Raw genomic sequence first — 25,397 nt, forward strand, 5'->3', positions numbered from 1 at the left:
GCGGTTCAAACAGGTATTTATACTCCCCCTTAGGTTCCCCAAATGTAACCGCTTGCTCATAAAAGCAAAAGATCATGCCGTTGAAAGTGGGAAACGTGGTGCCGCCAAAATTTAATGTGGGCGCCCATTAAGTCTTGAAACGCTAAAAACGCACATCGGGCAGTCAAAAAGCCGCCAGCATCAGTACAAACCGAAGTGGGGCAATTCGTCCAATGGACCCGCAGGTATCAAAACCCTCCTCCCCGTCCGAGGGAACGTGTAGCAGAGTTTTGAGGGGCTATTGTAGGGCCCATGGGCCTGATAACCTCAGCCCATCATGTAGCAGGCCCAAGGCCCATGCCGAGGAGCACAGGCTATTCAGGGCTAAGGTGGGGGAAAGCCTTTTTTCCAATCCACGCCGAGGACCACCTTATCCTCGGCCCGACAAAGGTGATTTTGGGGAGAGACTAACCCCAAAGTAAGCTGTCACTCTCACATTTAATGCATTCAACTAACCCCCCTGGCCGCATTGATGGGGAGGTAACCCCTTGGCAGGATAACGTTGATCAGAGTGAACCACTTGAGTACCGATAAGGCCTCTGATGGGACGGACGGCCAGAAGAAAGGCAAATAGATGATCAACAGATGGAAGGAGGGGATAGGAAGATGAAAACTATAAAAGAAAAGCTAGTAAAGTAAAAAAGAGGGGGAAAAAAAGAGAGAGAGAACAATCAGGCTTCCTCGGCCACAGGCCGAGGAGTATTCCCCCATTTGTAAAGAAACTCTTAGCATTTTTTTATAAGAAAAGTTCATGCATGGTGATCGACGGCCAGCACCTAAACCTTTTAACCCACTCTCTATAAATTTATTGTTTGGGCTTATTGGGCTGAAAACCCATCACTCAGGGTCAATCCAAATTGAGTCCTTACAAACCTATTATGTAAATAAAAAACTAATTAATTTTGTGTCAGTGACGGGTACTATTTATAATTTATGCCAAGAGGCAGATTTGGTAAAGATGTGAATTCTTAAGAATAATGCTAGAGATACAAATTATTTTACAAAAAATTTTACAAACTGTTGATGTAGTGATGAATGATTATTAGTAAATGAAAAAATAATATTAATAGTGGATCTAGATGAAAACTAATAAGAGGTTGAGCACATCAACATTTTATAAAAATTTTGTAAAATAGTTTGTGGCTATAGGTTGTAGCATTACTCAATTCTTAATGTCTGTCCTTTAGTTTTATATGAATCTATTATACTTAAATTGCGGAATGATCTAAAAAATTGCAGAATAATTAATTTAACTATTTCGTAGTTCTCAAATACATAATATTGTTAGATATACATGTAAACCTCAAAAAAATTATGACACCAAACTCAAAAAAAAAAAAAAAAAAAAAACCATAGTATATGCAGAGCATGTGTGATAAGGCTAGTTACTATTATTCATAAGTTTTTGTTTAAAAAAAAAAATTACACAAATGCAAATCTCTTTTGTAGTTTTGAACATAAGACTTAACCCATATGTGGTTTTTGTTTTATACCTAAATTATTCGTTACATATCTATTATAATAACAATGAATTGCTTATGTAATAATTTATGTTTATATTTAGAGTTATACTTTTTCACATAAACAATATCTAAGAGTTTTTCTTTTTGAGAAATATATCACATGAAGTTTTGTGTTACATTGTTTCTAAAAAAGGAAAAAAGAATTGTTACGTTAAAAAACCTCATGGAGTTGTCTTACGTTTGTTTTTGGGGAAATCTCAATTGGGGTTGTGCATTTTTTTTCCCAAATAAATAATATATCTCTATAGTATTCATGATTTATGTATTTGGTCTGCAAATGTTGTCTTAAGAAGTCAAAAAAGTAATGAAAAACTCATGAGATCTCATTTTAGAACGATCAAAACAATGCACGGATAAACAATAGCTTTTGTTACTTCTACAATTCCACCATATTGTTAGATGTTCAGGGAGATATTATTTAGTGTTTGCGTCTTTGTGTTTGAATTTGGGTACCATTTTTTTTTTTTTAACTTTTATTTTATGTAAAGGTATCTCATTTCATCCATAAAATTATCTAACAACAAAGAAGTATCTGTTGTGTTATAATTGTAGGTATGAATTTTATACAATAAATATACATAAAAAAAAAAAAACAATCAATATATTATCATCAAAAACTAAATATAAGAAATTTAAACATGCAATTTGATTTTATAAAATTTAATCAATGAATAAATCAATATACAAATGTTCATATTCCCCATGGGTACTTGAGAGGTGGGCTTATTAGTTTGAAATCTCACCTAAACCCAAAGGTTTCGTTTTCAATTCACCATTTCATCTATATAATAGTATGACCAAAGGCTAAGATATCACTATATGTATATAACAAAAATTAAAAAAAAAAAAAAAAAAAAAAAAAAAAAAAAAAAAAAAAAAAAAAAAAAAAAACTTCGTTACATATATATATATAAGAGTACAAATATTTAAAGTTGTGATAATATACCTTACAATTTTCAAAATTTCTGTACATATCTTGATTTTATTTAGAAAACACTTGGTTGGGTTTTCATAGTGTGTCAATCGGATCCCCTTTCCACGCATACCAACACATAGCATATATTTTACCATGTAACATGGCTAAGATCATGTGTAGAGAGGTTAATGGATTTTAGGCCAAGTGGCAATAACATTCACCCATTGTGGTAGTCTAGATCTGACATATATCTTATAAGTTTCAAGTGATGATGGAGAGACTACAAATTTTACTACATAAACAATGTTATCAATTAAAAAAATAATTAAATTTTTTTTTTTTGTGTGGTACCAATCATATTCATTAACACATTATTTTATTAATTTTTTTATAATAATATTAATAGTAACTTTAGCATTTTTACATTCATGAAGGGAGAGCGATGGCCTTTAGGCCAAGTGGCAATCCCATCCACCAATTGTGACCATCGAGATCCGAGGGTTTCAATCCCTTTGTCTTTACCTGGTGAAAAAAATAAATTAATAAATAAAGACTAATTCATTTGTTGTAGACGGTATAAATAAGACACATAAGGTCCTTTAGCCTTTAGGACTGGCAAAGAATATTAGGATTGGCAAAGAATATCACTTTCCTCTAGGGAACAACAAACGGGACAAAGCCTAGAAGAGAATGTACCATTCCAAAGACTTGTAAATGTTAGCCACGAAAGAATCTTTAATATATATGTATATTTTGGCCTGCCTTGTATATTAAGCATCCTCTTTACAACCCCGCATTACACTTTGTATACAACAGCCTTCGCAAGCAAAGAACCCAAACCTACAGACCATTCCATATTTATATGAGACACCTTCTTGCACATAACACATATCAAGTACTGATTTTTCCTGCATTGCACTTTTAGAGTCCTGAAAACTCTTAATTCTCTCCTCTTCCAACAACAGCTTTTCATTATAAACCATATAGTACAAAGATGGCTGCTGGGCAAATAAAACAAGTTGCCAGTCTCCTTTTGGTCCTAAATTTCTGCATGTATGTTATTGTTTTAGGCATTGGTTCTTGGGCTGTGAATAAAGCCATTGATCATGGTTTCATCATTGGTATCTCTCTCTCTCTCTCTCTCTCTCTCTCTCTCTCTTTCAGTTCCTCTTATATGTGTTCATGTTTTGCAACTTGCAACTGTCATTCATGCTAATGCTTTTTGAGAATTGTAGGACCTGGATTTGATCTTCCAGCACATTTCTCACCCATATACTTTCCAATGGGAAATGCTGCCACCGGGTTCTTTGTCACATACGCTATGATTGCCGGAGTTGTTGGAGTGGCAGCAGTAATATCTGGAATCAACCATATTCGTTTGTGGACTGCTGATAGTTTGCCATCTGCGGCTTCAGCTGCTGCTATTGCTTGGTCTCTGACTGTCCTTGCTGCGGGGTAAGCAATTACTGCTTATCACTTTTCCTCTCTATATATCTCCAAACAGCAATAACAAAAGGACAATTATTCTTAACACGCTCTTTAGCGTAAATCGTCTGTACACATCACTTCTTTCACATTTTAAATGTAGACATCAATAAAAAAATATGTATGTCACGCGTGAAATTATGGATGTACAGAGTATATAACAACGAGTGTAAAAACAATATTTTCTGATAGCAAAATGCAAAAGAGATGTGGTATAGCTTTTGATCCTAATCAGCTAAATCATTTTTACACAGGTTTGCTTGCAAAGAGATTGAACTCCGACTCAGAAATTCTCGTCTGGTAAGACCCAAAAACATTCACCACACTTTTTGACATTAAATTTGCCTAACACTTCTACATAGAAAATTGAAACACCTCTATTGTTGCAGAGAACAATGGAGGCATTCCTAATTATCCTTTCAGCTACACAGCTTCTATACATAGCAGCCATTCATAGTGCTGCAAGTACACCAAGAAGATAAACTTGAATTGAAAGTTGAGCGGCAGTGTTTGTGTGGCTTGTCTTGTTTTTCTGCTATTTTTCTTCATTTTTACCACTTGACTGTGTACAAAGCTGGCCAAAGATTTGGCAGCTCGTTTGCTTGGTGTGATTCCATTTTATTCTATTTGATTTGTATCAACCAATAATAAGAAATGATTTGCAAAAAGCATGCTACATTTCTGTATTTCAATGTGCCACCATCCACCCTGCGTGATTTGAATTTTCACATATTTTTTAAGATTGAAAAAATTTTAGAAAAAAGGTACGTTATTAAACCATGAATAATCTAACACAACAGCTCTGCATCTTTTTGGTTGACAAAAATTTGATTTGTCAAAAACATAATGTCTAAGGATTAATTTTTAAAATTTCCAAGAGCCAAAATAACACTCTCATCAAGAGACCAAGGATCATATTTATAGGCTACAAAGCCCTGGTTCATTTAGACACATCAGAACCAACCATATGGCCCTTGTCCAATCAATGATCATTCAGCCTTCCCCCCCCAAAAAAAAAAAAAAAAGAATCCATTCCTGATGGCACCCTGATCAATGAAAAGAAGCCAAACATGTAGTACAAGAACTGGATGTATCATCAAGAGAATCCCATACCCCAAACCAATAACAACCAAAAGCAAAACTCAAATTGTTGAAGGAGTAAGCAACTAAGGTTTTGTCTGGCTCTGTTACAGAGCTTTCAGAACAAAATAAGTCTAGAAGGAAAAAATGCATCGTCTGGTAACTCTCCAAAAAGAGCTTTATACTCCACTAAAATAGAAAAGGTAAGAATTTAGAATTTTGTGAATTTGGTACAACCTTTTTTAGAAAAGACTAGAATTTGGAAATTTTAGGGGAGAGAGAGAGGGTAAAACAATCAAAACGGTAAAAAACTTTGCAATTAAACTCTATATCACAAAAGCTCTACTACTACAATTATAGGTTTAAAACACTACTTCCTACAACAATATCAAACTGGCACAAAGCATCCATCTATCCATTCAAAACACCATGACAACAATCGAGTGAATATTGATATTATCGAAAAATTTGTAAAATCCAGGTCACACCAATGCACTTCCCAACACAAAAGAAAATAAGTACAACATACCACTTAGAAAAAACAATATACTACAAAATTAACAAGAAATGTACTTAAGTCTAGGGACACTAAGCCGCCTAAAAATTTGTCACTATCACCACAAACCTTAAGACTGTTTATATGATCAGGCCTCTTGGCCATTATTCATAGGGAAAACACAAGAAAAACTATAGTTTGAAATATCAAAAATTTCTCCAGATCAAATCCTTTTTTTTTAACTTTCACAAGCTTTTCACTACTGCACTGAAGCCCCTCCAAAGCTTTTTTTCTGCATCAAAAGGAAACCATGGAAAACGTCAGCTACAACTCCATTTAAAAGGGTGAAAATGATAATGTTAACACCATTACTTATTTAAACAAGAACATCAACAAAGTCCAAGGCATGAGATGAATTCATTGTTTGGTTAAAAGTCTACATACAAGCATTGCACCCCTCATGCTGATTGAGAAACAAAGAGAAAATTTTAAAAAATAAAAAACGAGCTACAGGAGCATTCATATCACAAGGCATGAGACAGGCTCTACAGAGTACAGACCATTGTGACCCTACAAGGAAGAAAAAAAAATCCCTACACTTCCAAAATTTCAGGTCACCAACCCAAAAAACAAGGCAAACAGAAAATCTAAAAGAAATTTGTAGGAATTAGGGGTTACTGTCATCTATTCTCCAATATCAAACCCACAGCAAAGGGCAAAAACACTGCATGATGCAGACTTGAAAAGGCTCAAGAAATAACATAGGTTAGAACAAAAGGTCAGAATAAAGAAAGTGATATGGGGCTCACTTCCAACATCATACTCCCAAAGGTCCTTCAAGTCAAAGGGATAATGCAGAATAGAAGAGGCTTAAGAAATAACACAGTTCACAGTCTGATCCTAATTTTTTACATTTCTATAATATGATATTCAGCAATGACTCTTCTAATAAAATTTGAAAAATCTCTATCTCAAATGCAATTCCTTCTGCACTACGTTCCACATTTGCTAAGGCATCACTGCACAATTTGTTTGCTGTTAAATGCAACTAATTGCAACAACCTCAATTCCTCAAACCTACTAAGACGTTCATGATTGTCCAGTCCTATCCAGGACTAATGTCCACACTCACTTTGAAATCCAATACTGTCTTGACACAATCAATTATCACCTTAGCACATCATGTTTTTAACCAAATCAAAAAACAGAACAAACAAACAGGTTTTAAAAAATAAAATTAAAAAAAATCCTAAAACACAAGCTAAAACTCATCAAAAATAAAATGAATTGAATGAAGAAAATATCTCAACAATCAAGTAGCACCCTACTTAAAATAAAAAGAAACTAAGAAATATGTAGAAATTGCACAAGGGCAAAAAAGAAGTTTCTGGAAGGTCAGAGCTTTTGCAGAATGCAACTTAAAAGCCTCTCGAGTAAACTTTAGTAGGAAAGTTGGAGGAAATTATCAGATTCCAGGTAAGAGAGACTAAAAGAAACAAGAACATTGGCCTCATGATCTTATCAGGCCTTGATGTGACTAAAGATACTATATATGAAAATCCTTTTTGCCATCCCTTAAAGGAAATTTGGCTCCATTACAAATGGGTGCCTCAATATTTTTATATACTTCCACAAAATTCAGGATCCACTCAAAACAGACTTATATCATCGTAATAGGAAAATAGGAATTGAAAAAAAAAATAATAATAATTCATCCTTTGAAAGAATAATCTCAATAGAGAGAAGAAGAAATGAATGGTTTTCCATCCTTAATCTTGAACCTTTGGCACCAAATGCAGGTGGTAGCACCATGTCTGGAGAGAGGGACAAAAGTAAGGATATTGTCCCATATCCCAAGGGCACTATCTCAAACACCACAGCCCTTAGGGTTGAAAATCAAATATATGGTATATTGGTAACTGGTAAGAGATAAACCTTAACAGTACTTTTTGTGTGTGTGTGTGTGTGTGAGAAAGAGAGAGAGAGAGAGAGAGAGAGAGAGAGAGAGAGAGAGATGCCAGCGGATGCTAAATTAAAATAAATTCTGAATTTGAGAGACAAAAAAAGGATGTCAAAGTTCAAGAATCAATTTCACAAAGCAATACCCTAACTGAAAGCAGGGGTTATTAGCATATGACAACCAATGATTTCCACTTCCTAACCAGGAGAGAGAGGGGGGGAGATCGCTTATGATTTAATGGAAGATAAGGCTACAACATATCTAAATGACTAAAAAGTACTCTGATAGCACTGCCATGCAGTTAAGATTTGGGCTATATTGATTAGAGTGAAATATTTAAAAACTATAAGGAATTCTTGGCCAAGCTATATTTTTTCAAAAGTAAATTAAAATATACCACAAGCAATTGAAAACTTCATGGATTCAACGCAAAATGTTTCTTGAAATATTATACATCATGGGCTCAATGCAAAGCATTAAGTTCTATTCTAATTGCTTTGTGTAGACTAACTAAATTGTCTCATCTAATTTTTCTTATCTTTTCTCAAGGGCCAGTTTTTTATTTTTTTTTATTTTATTTTTAAGTATCAAGAACCATAGATCCTATTTTCTCATTTCACTATATCGGCCAGAATATTAAGTTGCACAATAAGCGATCAAGTTTTATCTCACAATTCTGAGAATTATTGACGAAAGACAAGGGAAATGAAGCCAAATAACATTTGGAAGTTATGGACAGCTAGGATTTTGAAGAATTAGGGTTAGAGTTTGGCGAGAAAAAGGCTGAAAAATAATAAGGAATATTGAATTTATAATGGTGGAAAAAATAATAGGATTTGGGATGAAACCAAGGTAGAAACCTAAGGTTAAGGTTTATGTTCCAGAGCTGTGAACAGTAACACAAACAGTTATTTGAGGCTATTTGATGGATGAGTGATTTTGGGTTTTGAAGTTTTGGGTTATAGTGCTTAAAGGTGACAAGTCAAATCTGTGATTGGCTGATTGCTAGTGATCAAGTTGCTGGAAATTTAAGGACAAGGGAAAAAAACAGACAAACTTCTAGGCATCACACCTAGGGTTTTCTTGGCATCACACCGTATAGAAGGTTGTATCATACAAACCTCAAATAAAGTTTCTAGCTCTGAAAATTTGGAAAACATATTTAATTATTTATCCATTGAAAATCAAGCATTACATCCATATAAATAGACGAATTACCCAACACCAAAATACGACTTTTTAATTTATAATGTGGCAGTCCTTAAAGGCTTGGAACTGGAATTTAATTAGTCTTACACAAATAAACTGATGAGAGCAGACACCGATTCCTCATTTTGTGGGCAACACAGAAACTACTTTTATATCCCTTTGCAAGAAAATAGCAACTATGAAATCCCACCATCGATCTTCACAATTTTCAAATATTTCACTCTTAATTTCCTTGAAGTATATTCTTCAAACATATCTTGCTAACCCTCTTCTTTTTTTTTTTCTTTTTTTTGATAAGTAAGAATGTTATATATACGAATGGCTACTCTATGCATGAATAACATAGAGCAAACCCAAAAATACAAAAAGAAGAAAATAGAGAAAAAACATAAAAGAAAACCAATCAACAGAATAATTACAAAAGAGAAAGAGAGCTAAGAAAAGAAGTGAGAGAATCACTAGTCGTGAGTCCTCATGCCCGAGACCAATCAAAAAGTGTCTCACTAAAAGAAGCAAGCATTTGATCACCGGAACTATCCAAATCCTCAAAAGTCCGCCGATTCCGCTCATTCCAAATACACCATAGGATGCACAACAGAACTAAGTTCCAAATCTGAGACGAATGCTTCCCCAACCAATTCCACCAATCAAAAAGCAAATCTGGGATCGATTTAAGTATAACCCAAGACAAACCAAAATTTATAAAGACAAAGCTTCATAACATATAAGCCATCTCACAATAAAGAAATAAGTGGTCCACCGTCTCTCCACAATGTTGGCACACCACAATGTCGGCACATAATGCACCAGTCCACAAAATCCAATCTCCTCAATCTCAAGTTACCACTTGTTAGGATCTTATTCCAAGCTACACACCAAAAAAAGAAAAACTCGCCTAGGGGGCCTTAACTCTCCATATACCTTTCCAAGGAAAGACAATTGAGGGAGAATCCCACAATTTGTTATAATATGACCAGATGTCAAAATCCCCATTAGGTTTCAACTTCCATCTCATCATGTCTCCAACATCCATTGGAGGAGTATTAGCTCCCAATATAAGAAAAAATGCAGCCCTTCATCCATCTCCCAATCATTAAATTCTTGAAAAATTCTTGAATAAAACGAACATCCCAAGCAATTGATACATGCCATGGAGCCCTTTTTTTAAGGTAAGTAATGCAATTTTATTGATAAAGAAAGAAAACTTTGCATTCACGATGATGAACAAAAAGGATCATAAGAATAAAAATAAATCACATGTGATGGAGCCCTTTTTCGTATCCTATTTTCCTTCAATAAAAAAAAATGAACATCCTTAAGAAGAAAAATGGAAACATGGATTGCAAAGAAAACGTTGGGTAAAAAATCCATGGCACATGTATGTTATTTATTCCATATATATATCCACTAGATAAAATAATTTGGCCACCAAAGGCCATTTCTTTGCTACAACAAGACCTTTTCATAATTCTTGTAATCTTTTTGCCATATAAAAGACTGAATGTATTTTCAACACAAGATAATTACATGACACTAAAAAAAAATCCAACCGAATGGTCTAATTCAATCAATCATTAGCATATACCCCCAAAATCTCTCATGTACAGTAATGCAATTCTCCTAATTACCCTACCTTTTTTGTTCTTTTTTTTTTCTCTGTTATGTTATGGGGGGAGGAGGGAGGGGGGGAAAATCAATAAACTATATTAGAAAATCCCAACCTGAGCTTATCTTCCAGAGCCCGTTAGCACATCAAACAATCCACAACAACCCAACCAGGAACTTCTGTGCACTACTTGTGGAGCTGGTGCTACCAGAGGCTACATAACAGTTCAGCAAAAGTGAGCACGTCTAATTTCAATGTATTTTATTGTAAATATATAAGCAAAATTGCAATCAAGAAAAGTAAGGGAGCAATACCTCGTTTTCAGAAGATTCAGGAATCTCAGGATCTTTAACAGATGCTGCACCATTAGTAGTTGCAGCAACAGGAGCACTTGATGATGGCAATGTTTTATCCTCATATCCATTTGACACAGATTCCACCACAGTCAAGTGTGCTTGAACATTTTCATCTGATAAAGGAAATATTTTATCCTCATTTTTCTTCAATGCCAAATCTGTCACAGCTGTTGGAGCCTCATTTAATTTAAGTGAAAAGTTTTTCTCAATTTCTTTTGATCCTGATTCAACCAAATCAGCAATCACTAGACTCTCAACTGGAGCACTTTCAGTAATGTGAACTTTTTCCTCGGACACAGACACCAACGACTTAACAGAATCAACAATGGGGGCACTTTCTGCAATTGAATCAACAGTCTCCTTAACCCAAACCACCTCTTCTGGAGAAGAATCAACTGGCTTCACTTGATCATCATGTGAGCTTACTTCCAAAACTGAATTGTAAGCTTCCTCTCTTGGCTTCTGCTCAATGACTCGGGTCTCATCATCTGAACTACTACTGCTAGAGCTCCGATCATCCCCATCACGTGATGGGTTGGCGGACTTGATATGCTCAAAGGAACCATTTTTGCTCTTGGAATTATCATCGGATTTAAGTTCCCTTTCAATTTTAACAGCACCATCATCCTCTACGACTATTTTCTGCTCACTCTCATCAACAAAAGTCCCTCCCTCCATAGACTTGTCCTCAGCAACAAATGACCGAGTGGTTGATGTGTCTCTCTCCTCCAATTCCTCATTCCCCTCATTGAATGGACTTTGGTCACTATCTTGGTCCTGAGAAGCAGGGGTACTAACATCACCACCATCACTTTCCTTCCCATCTTGGGATTTCAGATCTTCATTTCCTAACATAGTTTGGTTCAACCAGAAGATTCCCAATCAAAATCAAACAAAACAACTGACTTTGACAATTACTTATAAACCAATCTTGACCATGAAATCAATACAAGATAAAATACATATAAATTTTATCATTTAAGTTGATTAAGCCACAAGAATTACAATAAAAATTCAAGATTTTCATACACCTATTTTGGCCAATTCAACACAAATATATATATATATATATATTTTTCTCTAATAAGTTGAAGCAATCACAGAAATCACAATCAGAATCAAGCAAAACAAGGACAATAACAAATACCCATTACCCAAATTGACCCCCAAAAAATGTGGGTGTATAATTGAAGAATAGATAAGAAGGGTTTGAATTGGTCTGATGGCGTTGAAACCAAGCGAAACAGAAAGAACAAACACCCTTTAACCCAAATTGACCAAAAATAAACAAATAAAAACAAATATTGTAAAATACAGAGTTTACAATTCAAAGATGTATAGGTATATAATATAGGTAAAAGTGTGGATAGGTCAGACAGAGTGGAAATCAAGCAAAACAGAAAGTATAACAAATACCCATCAGCCCAAAGTGACCAAACAACACATCAAAAAACAAAGATTGATTGAAAAAGTAGAGTGCATGATTTGAATGACAGATGGGTCATGTGTGGATTGGTCTAATGGGGCCTAATTCAAAAGAGAAAACAGCAAAAGTTGGAAACTTTAAATATTGTATACCTTGTCCTTGAGGATTGTTGGTTGAGATTGAGAGGTTAGTGTTGGTGTTGGGGTGGGCTTCCTTCTTTTTCTTTGCAGCTTTTCTCTTCTTAGCACCTGATGGCATGATTGGATGCTTGGGTGGACGCTAATCTAATATGGGTTCCTCACAGATCGCGTAGGTTGTCTCTCTAACTCTCTCTCTCTCTTTCTGTGTCTCCCTGTCTCTCTGTCTCTGTGTCTTTCTCTTATTCACTCACTTTATATGTATGTGTACATGTTTGAAAATTTTACTTAAGAGCAGGGTGGGAAGAATATAGGTTTTAGTACAGTACTTTTATGGACCTATTGGGATTTTTGGGAGCAAATTTGTAAAAAAGGCTGCCTTTGGATTGTGAATGTGAAAGGCTGTCTTTGGATTATGAATGCGTGTTGAAGATTCCTTCTTTGTTTTGGGCTCAATACTGCTAGATTTTGTCGTGTTCTTACCCAAACAAAAACGTTGGGAAATGGATTGGACTGTTGGGTATATATCACTGTGTGTTTTTTCTTATATGGCAAGTGTCATTTTTTGAGGGTGTGATGTGGTGGATATGTGAATTTGTGAAGTTTGGTTTTTTTTTTTTTTTTTTTTTCCCCCCCTACTTCACGTGTAAGATAGGGAATTTGGGAAAATGGCTGAAATGATTAGGAATGTGGGGAAATCAAAATGAGTGGTGTGTGGAATTTGCCAATGCTTGTGTCATTGGGATTAATAATGGTTCCAATTTTTTTTTTCTAAAAGGATTTTTTTAAGAGTGTTATGATGGACTATGAATCAATGTTACATCCAATTTATTATAGTTGGATTTATCAAGCTCAAAGCTCCACTGCAATTCACATGATGTCGGCCATGCTATGATTTGGATAGTGTGCTCAATTTCAGTCTTCTTTTATATTTTTCTTTTTTTGGAATAGAGGATTTCTATTGAGATAATTACATAAATAATTGAGGAAGGCTTGTCCAAAATAGAATGGAATACAATACTTATAGAATGAATTTGAATTAAAATAGAAGTGTTATATTGGGATAATTATATAAATGATTTTGAATAATCCGGAATAACTTGAGGAAGACTTGTCCAGAATAGAATACAATACTTTATAGAAAGAATTTGAATTAAGATAGAAGTGTTATTTTTAGTAGGGGAGAAAAGAGTCAGAAGATGGTTTTTCAATCCAGTTCTTCTAAGGATTGTTGAAATATTCGGCTGTGAATAATGGACAACTCATCAATTTTTTTTTTCCTCCACTCACACTGATATAATTTATGGCAATAAAGGTATCCTAAATTTTCTCTTTTCTATATTTGGTAAGATGATGGAAACCAATCTATATATATATATATATATATAATAATAATAATAATAATAGGTGAAACTGAGAGAAACTCAAATTAGAATTTCAAATTAGAGTTCCAATTTTGCACAATGTATCCTAAATTATTTATTTTTAAAGAGTTTTATTTATTAATTTTAGAATAAAATTTGGGACCACATTATAAATATTCATCCAAGTGAGTTATTAAATACAAAAATAAAAAAGTTTAAAAAAAAAAAACTGTTTAACAATAATTATAAAAAAAAAAAGGACAATTTACATTTTATACCTAATAATATCCTTACAAAATTTTTTAAAGAGTTAACAAAACATAAAAATGACTATTAATGGTATTTAAATTATATATATATATATATGAATTATATTATGCATCTTATTGTATATTTTTAAGTGTATTCATGCATATACATTGGGTTATAAGCTAGTAAATAATAATGTGAGAAGACTAAAGATTTGGACAAAGGATAATGAGTGTGGGAAGGCGAAAGGATGTAAAAAAGGCGAAAGCAACCAACGATACAACTTTTCTCCCATTCATAATATGTGAACTTTGAACTTTGAAGTTTCAATGACAACGTCTGATTCATATATTGGGGTTTGGACATTTTTGAGCTCACGTTTTCCACGCTTTGAATACTGTCAATGACATAATATGTGACATCCTGGCCTAGGGATGGCAATGGGGTGGGGCGGGGCTGAAGGATGGGGTCTTCATCCTCGCCTCGCATAGTTTTGTCTTGCCCCATTCCCGCCCCACCCCGCATGACAGGGAAAAATTTCCTACCCCATCCTCATCCCTTGGGGCCCCGCGAAGCCCCGCTGACCCCGTAAAACTTTACTTTTTGTTAATTTGCCCTATAACTAGTACAATTTTTTTAATGAAACCTATTTTATTAATAAAATTATATTTGAAATTACAACTAAAATTTTCCCATCAAATCAAATCAATTTTTAGAAAAAAGTGAATAATATATCCAAGTGTTTAACAAAAAAAAAAAAAAGTCTCATAGTATAACACATAACAAAATAAAGGCAGAGAACCACATTAGGTAGAATAAAATAAGCTAATATTAATATGTCTGTTTAAATAGTAGGGTTTTAGGGTATGAAAAATTTACAATTATAACCCTTAACAACGCGGGGCAGGGCAGGAATGAGGAGAGGCGGGTCTAAAAAGTTTAAACTCATCCTCGCCCTGCCCCGTGGTGCGGGGCTAAAATCTTGCCCCATCCCCACCCACCACCTTTGCGAGGCAAGAAAAACTCCCGCGAATCGAAGCAAGGAGGGGCAAGTTAAGCGGGGCGGGGCAAAATTGCCATCCCTCCCCTGGCCTTTGTATCTCATGTCGGACTCTATCTAACGTAGTGAAAGCAAAAGAAAAAAATATTTGTAGATTAGTTACAAGGATTGATAACACTGTTTAATTATTTTTTGAAATTTTTTTATGGAAAAATGAAATAAAAAATCACTAACCTTTTTTTTTTTTTAACAGTTTTTTCAATTTTTCATAAACAAGTTTCCTAGAATGGAAAATAACAGAAAATATATGAGATTGAAAGGTTGTGGAATCTAGAAGTTGTAGAGGTGAAGAACAAGAGAAGATGAGCAAGCTTGCTTTTTTATATCGTGTAGATTAAAAACAATGTTGTCAGCTCAAGTTTACTGTCTAGATTTCAAAACGATGTCGAGCCTTAAGTGAAAGAGTCCCTTTTAATTTTCTTATTTAAGTCTTACAATTGCAGTTTTGAAGCTGAGCTAGAGTATTGCCGTTGGTTGCTCTTCTTCCCCTTTCATGTTCAATGTACATCTTGTTTCTCCCAAAAAAAAAAATGTTCAACTTAGGCTTAGCTATTTGGAAAGGTATGTTTTTATGAGAAATGGTGATTTATGAAATGCGGTAAGCATTTGATAAAACTTGTGAATAAGATTGTTTTTGCCAATTATGTGTTTGGATAACATTGGCATAAAGTGTTATTTCGGATACAAATTACAACAAAGAACTTTTTTTTTTAAGAAAGAACCCTCCATGTTTTAGTTTTTTCCCCCCTCAAGTTGCATCTTAAGTTTTATTAATTATTAAATTAATTTGTTAGGAGTAATCATTAGGGCGGAAGTCATAGGTTGAAACTATCTTTCAAAAAAATTATCAAATTAATTTGTTATTAATTGTTAAGGTAAAGTTCCTTGAAACAAGGGATAAGCTAGGAGCTACGTGCATGTACCAACCGAATGAGTTACAAGACACTTGGCCAAAGCATAAGATTTAACAAAAAAATAATAATTAATTTAGGTCAAACTTTATCATTTTAGTTTTAGAAATTTAAATTGTACCCCAACTAAAAGTCTAAACAACTATACTTATCATATAAATTAAAGTAATTTTTTTATTTTATTAAAATTAGTTACTTATTTTATAAGTTATTATTACTATTCATTTAATAATTCAGTTTTAATTATATTTTTAAATTTCTTTAGTTTGGCTTACACATGTGTGGGGTATAAGAATTTAAATAAGGAATTTGCGCCACGTGTCATAACCATGGTCGAGGAGGCCATTATCATGTCGAGGAGGTCACACGCTCGGATAGTAAGGTCATATCAACGGCACGTTACCAAAGAATGTCATATTGTAGAGAAAGAGTTTCGGGGAGGGGGCTAGCCTTGACATGACTGAAGGAATGGTGGCTGCCACCACATTTAATGCATCCCACCTGATATGGAAGAATTATGACTGGCGCCATGAGCTTAACCCGTCAGCTTGTGCTCTGGCTGACGGGTCAAGTTGTGACGTAAACTGAACAATAAAATGCATGCTGACTAAAACCAAGACAAAACCGACGGGCTGAACGAAGTGTGAAACTGACGCTAAGCTGAAGGGAAGTGCAGGCTGACGGCTTAGAAGCTGACGACTCCACGGCGACCATGACTTGGTCACCACGCATAGGTTTTAGGGAGATTGCTTGTGTTCCACGCCCAGAATCAGAGTCCTATAAGGAAAGGATTCCGCAATCTACACGCATAAGGATTCCTATAAGGAAAAGACTTCTACTCCAAGAAAGAAAGGTCCACCCTTTACTACTATAAAAGCCCCAATACCCTCATAAGTCGAGGTACGCATAATTATAGCCTGGATCTTGTCCGGGTTGGCCTCGATGCCTCTCTGGGATACCATGAATCCTAAGAATTTTCCTGCCGTTACCCCAAAGGCACATTTTTCCGGATTAAGCTTCATATTGTAGGAGCGAAGGGTGTCGAATGTTTCCCTGAGGTCTTCTAAATGATCTTCTTCCCTCCGACTTTTGACCAACATGTCGTCGACATATACCTGGACATTCCTCCCTATCTGCTGTGCGAACATCTTGTTCATAAGCCTTTGGTAAGTTGCTCCTGCGTTTTTAAAACCAAACGGCATTACCTTGTAGCAGAACAGGCCTTGGCTAGTTACAAAGGACGTTTTTTCTTGATCTTCATCGTGCATTTTAATTTGGTTGTAGCCGGAGAAAGCGTCCATGAAGCTTAATAGCTGATGTTGAGCCGTGGAATCTACTAGAGTGTCGACTCTCGGGAGGGGGTAGCTGTCCTTTGGGCATGCTTTGTTTAGATCGGTGAAGTCTACACACATTCTCCATTTCCCGGAGGCTTTCTTGACCATTACTACGTTTGCTAGCCAATCGGGGTAGTAGACTTCTCTAATAAAATTTGCCTCTTGCAGCTTGCGGACTTCTTCGGCTATTGCTCGATCTCGTTCTGGGGCGAAGACCCGCTTTTTCTGCCGGATGGGCGGAAAGGATGGTGATACATTCAACCTATGTGCCATGACGGAAGGATCTATTCCGGGCATATCCTCGTGACTCCAGGCGAATACGTCCCGATTCTCCTTGAGAAATGCTGTAAGCGTTCGCCGAGTGGCGGGACTTGCGAGGGTCCCAATCCTTGTTGTCTGGTCAGGTACGGAGTCATTCAAAGGTATCTTCTCAAGCCTTTCGGCTGGCTCCGTTGCACTCCGGTGCTCCTCTATGTTCATGGTATGGAGGGGGTCATCCATTTCCATCATGGCCACGAGCATTCGCGGGCGGCGATCTGATTTCCACGTAGCTCTCCGACCCCGTGTTCTGTTGGGAACTTAATCATCAAGTGATATGTTGAAGTTGCCGCTCTCCATGCATTGAGGGTGGGTCGCCCGAGGATAGCGTTATAGGCGGACGAATGGTCAACTACGAGGAATGTTACATCTCTTGTGATCTGCTGGGGGTAGTCGCCTGCTGTCACGGCCAATGTGACTGCGCCTAACGGAAACACCTTTGCGCCCCCAAAGCCGACAAGTGGGGCGTTCGTCGGGACTAGTTGTTCCTTGCTAATTTTCATCTGCTGATACGCTGGGTAGTACAAGATGTCTGCCGAGCTGCCATTGTCGACCAACACCCGATGCAAGTTGTAGTCCCCTACCCGTAGGCTGATAACAAGCGCGTCGTCGTGCGGGTGGTGAAGGCGTCGCGCGTCTTCTTCCGAGAAACCGATAACGGGGCTTTCCCTACGGGCTACATTTTGCTCTGGACCCGTCAACTGGACGTTTTGGATCATCCGGAGGTATGTCTTTCGAGCCTTTTTTGAAGGTCTGGCAGCGATCCCTCCTACAATCATCCGTATGTCACCAATGGGAGGTCTTGGACGGTCATTGTCCCGTCGGGGAGGGTGTTCTGGGAGTGCTGGATCCGCTCTTTCCTTGCTTACGAATTTCTGCAATTTCCCTTGCCTTATAAGGGCCTCGATTTGTTGTTTCAGATCGTAACAATCGGCGGTGTCATGGCCGTGGTCTCGATGAAAGCGGCAGTACTTGTCTTTGGAGCGCCTGTTAGGATCCCCCTTTAGTTTTCCAGGGAAGGTCAGCGCCCCCTCGTCCTTAATCTGCATTAGGACTTGATCTATTGGGGCGGTAAGCGGGGTGAAGCTTGTGAATCTTCCCCCCGGAGGCTTGGAACGCTTTTCGTCTCTTCGGTCTCCTGTTCTGGGCCTCTTTCTTCCTTGGTCTGGTCGCGCATCCTCCTGCCTTTCCCTTTTTCTTGGCTTCTCTTCTCTGGCCTGCAACGCGTCCTCAGCATTCATATACTTAGTAGCCCTGTAGAGCACTTCCGACATGGTCTTTGGGTCGTTCTTGTATAAAGAGAACAAAAACTTGCCCTTCCGCAGCCCATTGGTGAAGGCTGCTACAAGTATTTTGTCGTCGGCTTCGTCAACCGATAGTGCTTCCTTATTAAAGCGCGTTATGTAGGATCGTAACGTCTCGTCCTCCCTTTGCTTGATACTCATTAAGCATGCCGTGGACTTCTTGTACCTGTGTCCGCCAATGAAGTGTGTAGTGAATTGGGCGCTTAGCTCCTTAAAGGTGCTGATAGAGTTGGGCGTCAGTCGACTGAACCATATCCTTGCGGGGCCTTTGAGTGTTGTGGGGAAGGCCCTGCACATAATCTCATCTGCCACTCCCTGAAGATGCATCAGGGTTTTGAAAGTCTCCAGGTGATCCAAAGGATCCTTCACCCCGTCATAGCTTTCTATATTCGGCATGCGAAACTTGTGGGGCAGGGGAAAAGAGTTCACGGCCATAGTGAAGGGTGAATCGGTACGGTTGACGAGATCGTCAAGATCGCTAGAGACTCTCCCCTTGAGGGCGTTCATCATGACCTCCATCTGTTCCCTCATTGCTTGCATCTCGGCGGCAATATGTGGTGGAGTCGCATCCACGAGGGATGGCATGCTCACATGCTGCCTTTCCGGCCTGCTTGGGGCGTGGCTGCCCTCGGGTCTCTCCTGATTCCTGTTTGGAGCGCTAGTCCCTTCCTGATCTTCTGGCTGGCCATTTGGTGCTGTGTCCTTCTGGCGCAGTTGTTCTTCCAAGTCGAGGTTCCGTTTGGTGAGACGCTCCACGGCGGCACCGAGAGTCTGAACTTGCCTCTCAAGGGCAGTCGTGGGCGGTTCCTCTCCTTGTACGTCATTAGTAGTTGCCATTGAGCGAGTGAGTACCATGCAACCCTTTTAGTCCAGGAAACGAGTGTGGCTTAGTCACTTAAAAGCGTTTCCCACAGACGGCGCCAACTGATGATGCCGAAAATCTCACCAGTGAGTTGCACGACGCGTGTATGCTCAAAAACAACACCTGCACAATGAAAAAGAAAAGGACCTCACAGAGAGCACCGGTGTGGTGCCGGCCAAATACCCTCCGAAGGTCAAGTTAGAACTTCTTTCAACTCTAGAGTGCTAGAGAGGGGTTAATTATGCGTACCTCGACTTANACGATCCACGATCCACAAGCACCATTCCAATCAACCCAAACACCAACTCACAACCATAAGTTCACAAATATGCTCTCTCTATCTTTGTTGGTGTGTCTGTGTGTGGGTTTGTTTGATTTTGGTTGATTTTGCAGTGTGTCCGTGTTGTGGTGGTGGATCGTGGATCGATGCTTATGGATCATTGATTATGAATCGTTGCTTGTGACTATGAGGGAGAGATGGCGAGGCGATTTCAACTTAGAGGGGGAGAGGGAGAGGCAAGTTTCATTATAGAGGCAACGATGTGAATGTAGAGAGAGAGTTTCAGATGGATTAAAAATGGAGAGTTGATAAATAATAATACAAAAAAGTGAGGGAAATATTATTTAAATAAAATAAATGGTGGAATAGACAAATTAATATGAGTATTTTATAAAAATAAATGTATAAAATAATTTTTTTTGGGCAAAATGGCAGAAATTTTACATCTAGATGCTCCAAGGCCTACCGCCTACTACATTGAGCCTTCCTATCTCATAGGACTTATCAAAAAATAAATTAAAATTAGAAAAAATAAATTAATTAATGGATTCGTGCCGTTTACCTTCGGGCAAAGGCATTGTAGGCAAGCAAGGCACCGCGTGGGCCTGATATCTACTAGCATGAAGCCCATATATGATGCATGGACGGCGGCGGATGTGACTGTGATGGAAAACCATCAAATCCCTTGTGAGATTAGCACTTACTCTCTATCTCCAGACTAATCGCCTTTAAATCGGCGATTTGGGTGATCTGACCACGAGATGAAAAAAAAAAAAAAAAAAATCAATCAATCTTGGAAAGACAATTTGAGTAGTAATATCCAAGATTTGATCTGCAGTGTCTGAATATTTTGAACTTTTGGTAGCAAAAGTCCAAGCTTAGGAAAGGAATAGAGTGAAGGTCCCACCTCTAGATATCTTTGGGACTCCCAAATCTCCTCAACTCTCTCTCATATGTCTTGCTGGTCTCTGCCTAAATTTAATTTCAATATTATTAAAAGGTAAAAAACTATAAATTTTTTCACAACTTTTAGTTATAATTGTTACGTAACAAAATGTGATTGACTAAAAAAATATTATAAATATATGCAAATCTGATTGTTAATTACATACTGTCTGATAGGTTGTGATTAAAAAATTGTAAAATAATTTATACTCATAAAACTACTCCATTATTATTATTAGAAAAATGTGTAGCATACATTGTACTGCACCCAAAAAAACTTTTTTTTTGAATTTTGCACCCAAAAAAACTACCATCCTAGACGTCCTTTTGCCGAATCCAACCGCTAAGATAAAAGCAGAAAACCCCAATAGTACTAAATAGTATTTGACTATAAAGTTTAAGAAAAAACCTCATGGAAAGCTCTTCCATCACCTTTATCGTTAAGGTTGTTAATGATATGGTTGGTGTTCATATTATTTAGTGAGTGTTTGGATTCCCGGTTTGTTGCGGCGCGTTTTGCATTTCACGTTTTCTCCTTTTTTTTTTTTTTTTTTTTTTTTTTTGGCCGGCATTTTTGACTTTGGGGGACAAAATTCACTGTTCATGCACTGTTCACGCACTGTTCACGCAATATTTAATATTAAAAGTGGGTCCCACAACACTATTTACACATTTAAAAATATTTTGCTACAGTGTTTTCAGCAACAATCAGTTTTCAGCAACTTTCAGCAACAATAAGTGCTATCCAAACGGACCCTTAATAAAAAAATACAATCAAATTCAAGAGTATGTTGTGGGTTTTAACTAATTCAATTAGTAAAGTTTTTTAAGGTTAAATAAGAAATTTAAGTTCAATCTTCGTCTATACCAAAAACTGATTGATATTTTTGTTTGATGATAAAAAGAGTTATCATCAATGAACGTCATAAGCTGAAACTCTTTTAAAAAAAAAATCAAGGGTACGTTAATTTGGTTATTGAGCTAATAACTCAAGGGTTTTTTTTTTTTGAGAAACCAGACCAAAAGCTTGGGACTTTATTCGAAAAAACACAACTAATACAAATTAATGGACATCCCTTAACACAAGAGGGGCAATGTATGTGGGAATATCCTCTAACCAAACCTGTAGGCAGTAGGGGTGTGCAGCCAGCACGCCAATCCACCAAAACCAACTTGACCCAACCCAAATCGTCGGATTGGGTTGGTTTTTAGGGTTTGATAGGTTGGGTTGGGTTACAACAAATTTTTTAATAACGGGTCGAGTTAGGTTTGGGTCATAAAATTCCAAACCCGCCAAACCCAACCCGACCCACCCATATATTTATATATATATATATATTTAAAATATATTATATAATTAATAAATTTTTTAAAATAACTAGCTCTTCCTATCCTATATAAAAGCCAATTAGTTCACACAAACCATAGTAAATTACTATTGTTGTTTAGTCATTATTAGTATTGTTTGTCTTTAAAGAGTTACATTGATACTAATCTTTGGGTTTTTTTAATATATTTACATTTATATTTTTTTCTACTCAATTTAATAATAGTAATAATAATTAAAAATTGGTCCAACTCATGTGTTCAACTCGACCCATGTGAGTTGGGTTGGACTTATGTGATGGGTTGGGCAAGGTTAAATATTTTTTTTACCCACCATGATAGATTGGGTCAAAAAACTCCTTAACCCGACCCAACTCGATTCTTGCACACCCCTACAAACCTACAGTCCTAGTACTGAGCTCACTTTCTTTGCTAGAGCATCAACTACTGCATTACAATTACGAGGAACATGCTGAAATTCTACCATCTGGAAGCCCGAAACTAGTACACGAATGTCCTCTAGAACAACTCCACAAGTGGCCAATTCCCCTGACTCTTTGGTCATCTTTTAATAAATTTATTTTGGTTATAAATTCATCTTTTGAATTTAAGATGAGAGACCCACATTACCATAACGTGTTTAAATGAAAATTTATTGAGCTAAGGAGACAGTACATGTTTCAGTGGCAGCTCCAGGACATATATTTAGGGGGTCAATTATAAGATACATTGTGGGTAAAAGAAAAATAAGTCTTGCAGTCTATGTGATTTATTTATTACAAAATTTTTCATAGTACATACTGATGAGTCCTTAGAAATCAGTGGGCTGAAAGGTCTTCGGATGTTGATGATCTTGAAGAGTGAGTCCTGAAAAACCAAAGAAGATCAGAGAAGACCGGTGGAGGCCGATCTTGAATCCTCCGATGGTAAAGTTAGTGGATTGAAGTAGAAAAGAAAGCACTTCCAAAGACTTCACAAATTTTTCTCTAGAATCAAAAAAGTGTCCATACCTTTGTGTAGAAGGATCTTTATATAGTGTTAGCTTGACGGTTATTTCTCCTATCGTCGTAGAGTTTGGAGGATTCGGAGGTAACTTCCATAACTGTCATGGAAGTTACCTCATCGGGACTTGTGTTCAACGGTGAACAGACGGCTTGCTTCGCAACAACATGGTTCTGGGCTTTTGGAAGTGTCATGACTCTTAGTGAACCTTGTTCGTCCATCATTAAGGACGAACGAGGTTCGCTGCTAGTACGTCCTCTATTGGATGAGTGAATGAAGGACGAGTGTAAGAGGACGGTAAGAGAGGGACGAGCATAACAGCCATTCATTCTCCACTTTGTACGTTGTTATGGACGGCCATATGGACGAGTGATCAGCTTGGCGTTTTTCTTACCCATCACATACTAGCAAGAGAATAAAAGAAGAGAAGTGTTACATTTACAACATTTTCACAACACTTTTTCAACAAATTTTAGGTTATACATTTTTATTAGTTCTAATTTAAACTCACTACTGAAACTACTTTTTTTCCCATTAGTAACATCAAGTAACAATCAGCCACTTAAACTTTGTCATGAGCGTATTATGAACATAGCATTTCTCATATAAGATAAATTATAAGTTCATTACATATTGTTTATTAATATGGTGAAGATACTAATTATTATTGTTAAGATTCAATCTTGGAAATCATCTATTGTTTGTAAATACAATCAACATATGAATTATTATTGTTAAGTGAACTCCAAGCGAGATCTAAATACAATAAAATTTTATGTATTAGTTTATTTTAAATCTGTTAAGATCTAAATGATTTTTTTAAGATTTAAGATAAACAAATTTATACCTTTGTTGTTAGGTTTACTATTTTTCCCTCATATTTTAGATCAAATTGGTTTGTTATTGGGGTTTTTCTTTTTCTTTTTTGGTTTAAAAAGACCAAGATGTTGTCAACATGATCATATTCAAGTTCATTTCAGCTAGGCTTAAAAAAAATTAGGTCTAAAGGGTTCAAAATTTATTTTAGGAGGCTCAAATAAAAAAAATTATATATAAATTTTATTTCTGGGCCAGCTAAGGGAGTTCAACTCAGGGGGTTCATTTGAACCCCTTGAACTGTACCTAGAGCCGCCCGTTACATGTTTTGCTGCAAACAAAAAAGGGCCTAACATAGCCAAGGTCCCATTAAAAAAAAAATGCAGTCAAGTTTCATTAATTAAAAGAATAAAAGTAGTCAAGGAGCTTTTCTTTTTAATTATTATTATTAGTGTGGGGGGAAAAGCCCAACCTTACGTAGTCGGCCTAGAGTCTAATGTGAAGGTTACTGTATGTCCGAAGAGGCTAAAATTGTTGAGGAGTACTTTGCATGAAAGAAAGATACTTGGGAGTGAAGAAGATCCGTCCGAAGAGAGCACCATCATTCCAAAAAGATCATTCTCCTCAGATATAAAAATTCTTGCCATATAAATATCTGGAGGGTTCAAACGAGCTTACTAATGACTTCAGCAGTCTGGATAAGCTTTGGACACGCCTAGAGATAAGAAGAATGGAGAAATATCTAAAATGAAAAGCTGCCACCACCGTATTAAATGCACTACAGCAACTTTTCTGGCTGCATTTATGTGGAGAAGACTCCTGAACAGTGTAATCTCAGCTACCACAACTCACAAAAAGCTAAAGAAGATACATGACATGACATACACTCAAGTAGATACCCAGATGAAGAACAAGTGGACGATAGGGATGATGGGGAAGGATGCTATATAAAGAAAAAGGGCTCCTAAGAGAAAGGGGAGGGAGAAAAAAGGACGATAGAAAAGAAAAAGAGACTTCACTGTAGGTCTAAGAACTGTAATCACTACTAAATTTATCACAAACCTCTTTGGATTTCAATTCATTTCGTCTTTACATGTATCTTTCTACTGGTTTATACTTGGAGGTTGTAACTAATCGTTGTTAATTCCATAATCAACCTAACTCTATCACCCACGCTCTACAAATTTATTGTTTTAGACTTGGACCACAAATCCTAACCCTACAATTAGTATTTTTTTTTTATGAGAATTATTATTATTTTTTTCAAAACATATTAGCAAAAATTATCACGGAGAATCTCCTTATTAACAATTAATAACTTTTTAATTTAATAACATTTATTCTTTAAACAAAGAAGTACAAAGTTTAATCTATACTATAATTTCAATCATTC

General features: G+C 36.6%; 3 protein-coding genes across 3 annotated transcripts; 1 reads left to right on the forward strand and 2 right to left on the reverse strand.

The window, feature by feature from the left end:
• The first annotated feature begins 3,089 nt into the window (after window positions 1–3,089).
• LOC112020849 (membrane protein PM19L) lies at window positions 3,090–4,649 on the forward strand. The gene is made up of 4 exons (XM_024053413.2): window positions 3,090–3,599; window positions 3,714–3,933; window positions 4,218–4,263; window positions 4,353–4,649. The coding sequence occupies exons 1-4, from the start codon at window positions 3,473–3,475 to the stop codon at window positions 4,443–4,445; spliced, it is 486 nt and encodes a 161-aa protein (XP_023909181.1). The 5' UTR covers window positions 3,090–3,472; the 3' UTR covers window positions 4,446–4,649.
• Window positions 4,650–10,429: 5,780 nt separating this feature from the next.
• LOC112020861 (uncharacterized) lies at window positions 10,430–12,619 on the reverse strand. Its single transcript, XM_024053427.2, has 3 exons — window positions 12,249–12,619; window positions 10,629–11,518; window positions 10,430–10,528 (listed from the first exon to the last, which is right to left on the reverse strand). The coding sequence occupies exons 1-3, from the start codon at window positions 12,352–12,354 to the stop codon at window positions 10,436–10,438; spliced, it is 1,089 nt and encodes a 362-aa protein (XP_023909195.1). The 5' UTR covers window positions 12,355–12,619; the 3' UTR covers window positions 10,430–10,435.
• Window positions 12,620–17,657: 5,038 nt separating this feature from the next.
• Window positions 17,658–18,743, reverse strand: LOC136068838 (uncharacterized). Its single transcript, XM_065776588.1, has one exon. It carries the CDS (start codon window positions 18,741–18,743, stop codon window positions 17,658–17,660), a length of 1,086 nt encoding a protein of 361 aa, XP_065632660.1.
• Between the last annotated feature and the right edge of the window lie 6,654 nt (window positions 18,744–25,397).

The sequence above is a fragment of the Quercus suber genome, unplaced genomic scaffold, assembly GCF_002906115.3.
Source record: "Quercus suber isolate HL8 unplaced genomic scaffold, Cork oak 2.0 scaffold_137, whole genome shotgun sequence".
NCBI classification, from domain to species: domain Eukaryota; kingdom Viridiplantae; phylum Streptophyta; class Magnoliopsida; order Fagales; family Fagaceae; genus Quercus; species Quercus suber.

Coding starts and splice junctions, on each gene's coding strand:
- LOC112020849 (XM_024053413.2), top strand. CDS start 3,473: ATGGCTGCTGGGCAAATAAAACAAGTTGCCAGTCTCCTTTTGGTCCTA. Junction 3,600..3,713: donor TGATCATGGTTTCATCATTG/GTATCTCTCTCT, acceptor TGAGAATTGTAG/GACCTGGATTTGATCTTCCA. Junction 3,934..4,217: donor CTGACTGTCCTTGCTGCGGG/GTAAGCAATTAC, acceptor ATTTTTACACAG/GTTTGCTTGCAAAGAGATTG.
- LOC112020861 (XM_024053427.2), bottom strand. CDS start 12,354: ATGCCATCAGGTGCTAAGAAGAGAAAAGCTGCAAAGAAAAAGAAGGAA. Junction 11,519..12,248: donor CAACAATCCTCAAGGACAAG/GTATACAATATT, acceptor AAACTATGTTAG/GAAATGAAGATCTGAAATCC. Junction 10,529..10,628: donor CTGAATCTTCTGAAAACGAG/GTATTGCTCCCT, acceptor ACTGTTATGTAG/CCTCTGGTAGCACCAGCTCC.
- LOC136068838 (XM_065776588.1), bottom strand. CDS start 18,743: ATGTCGGAAGTGCTCTACAGGGCTACTAAGTATATGAATGCTGAGGAC.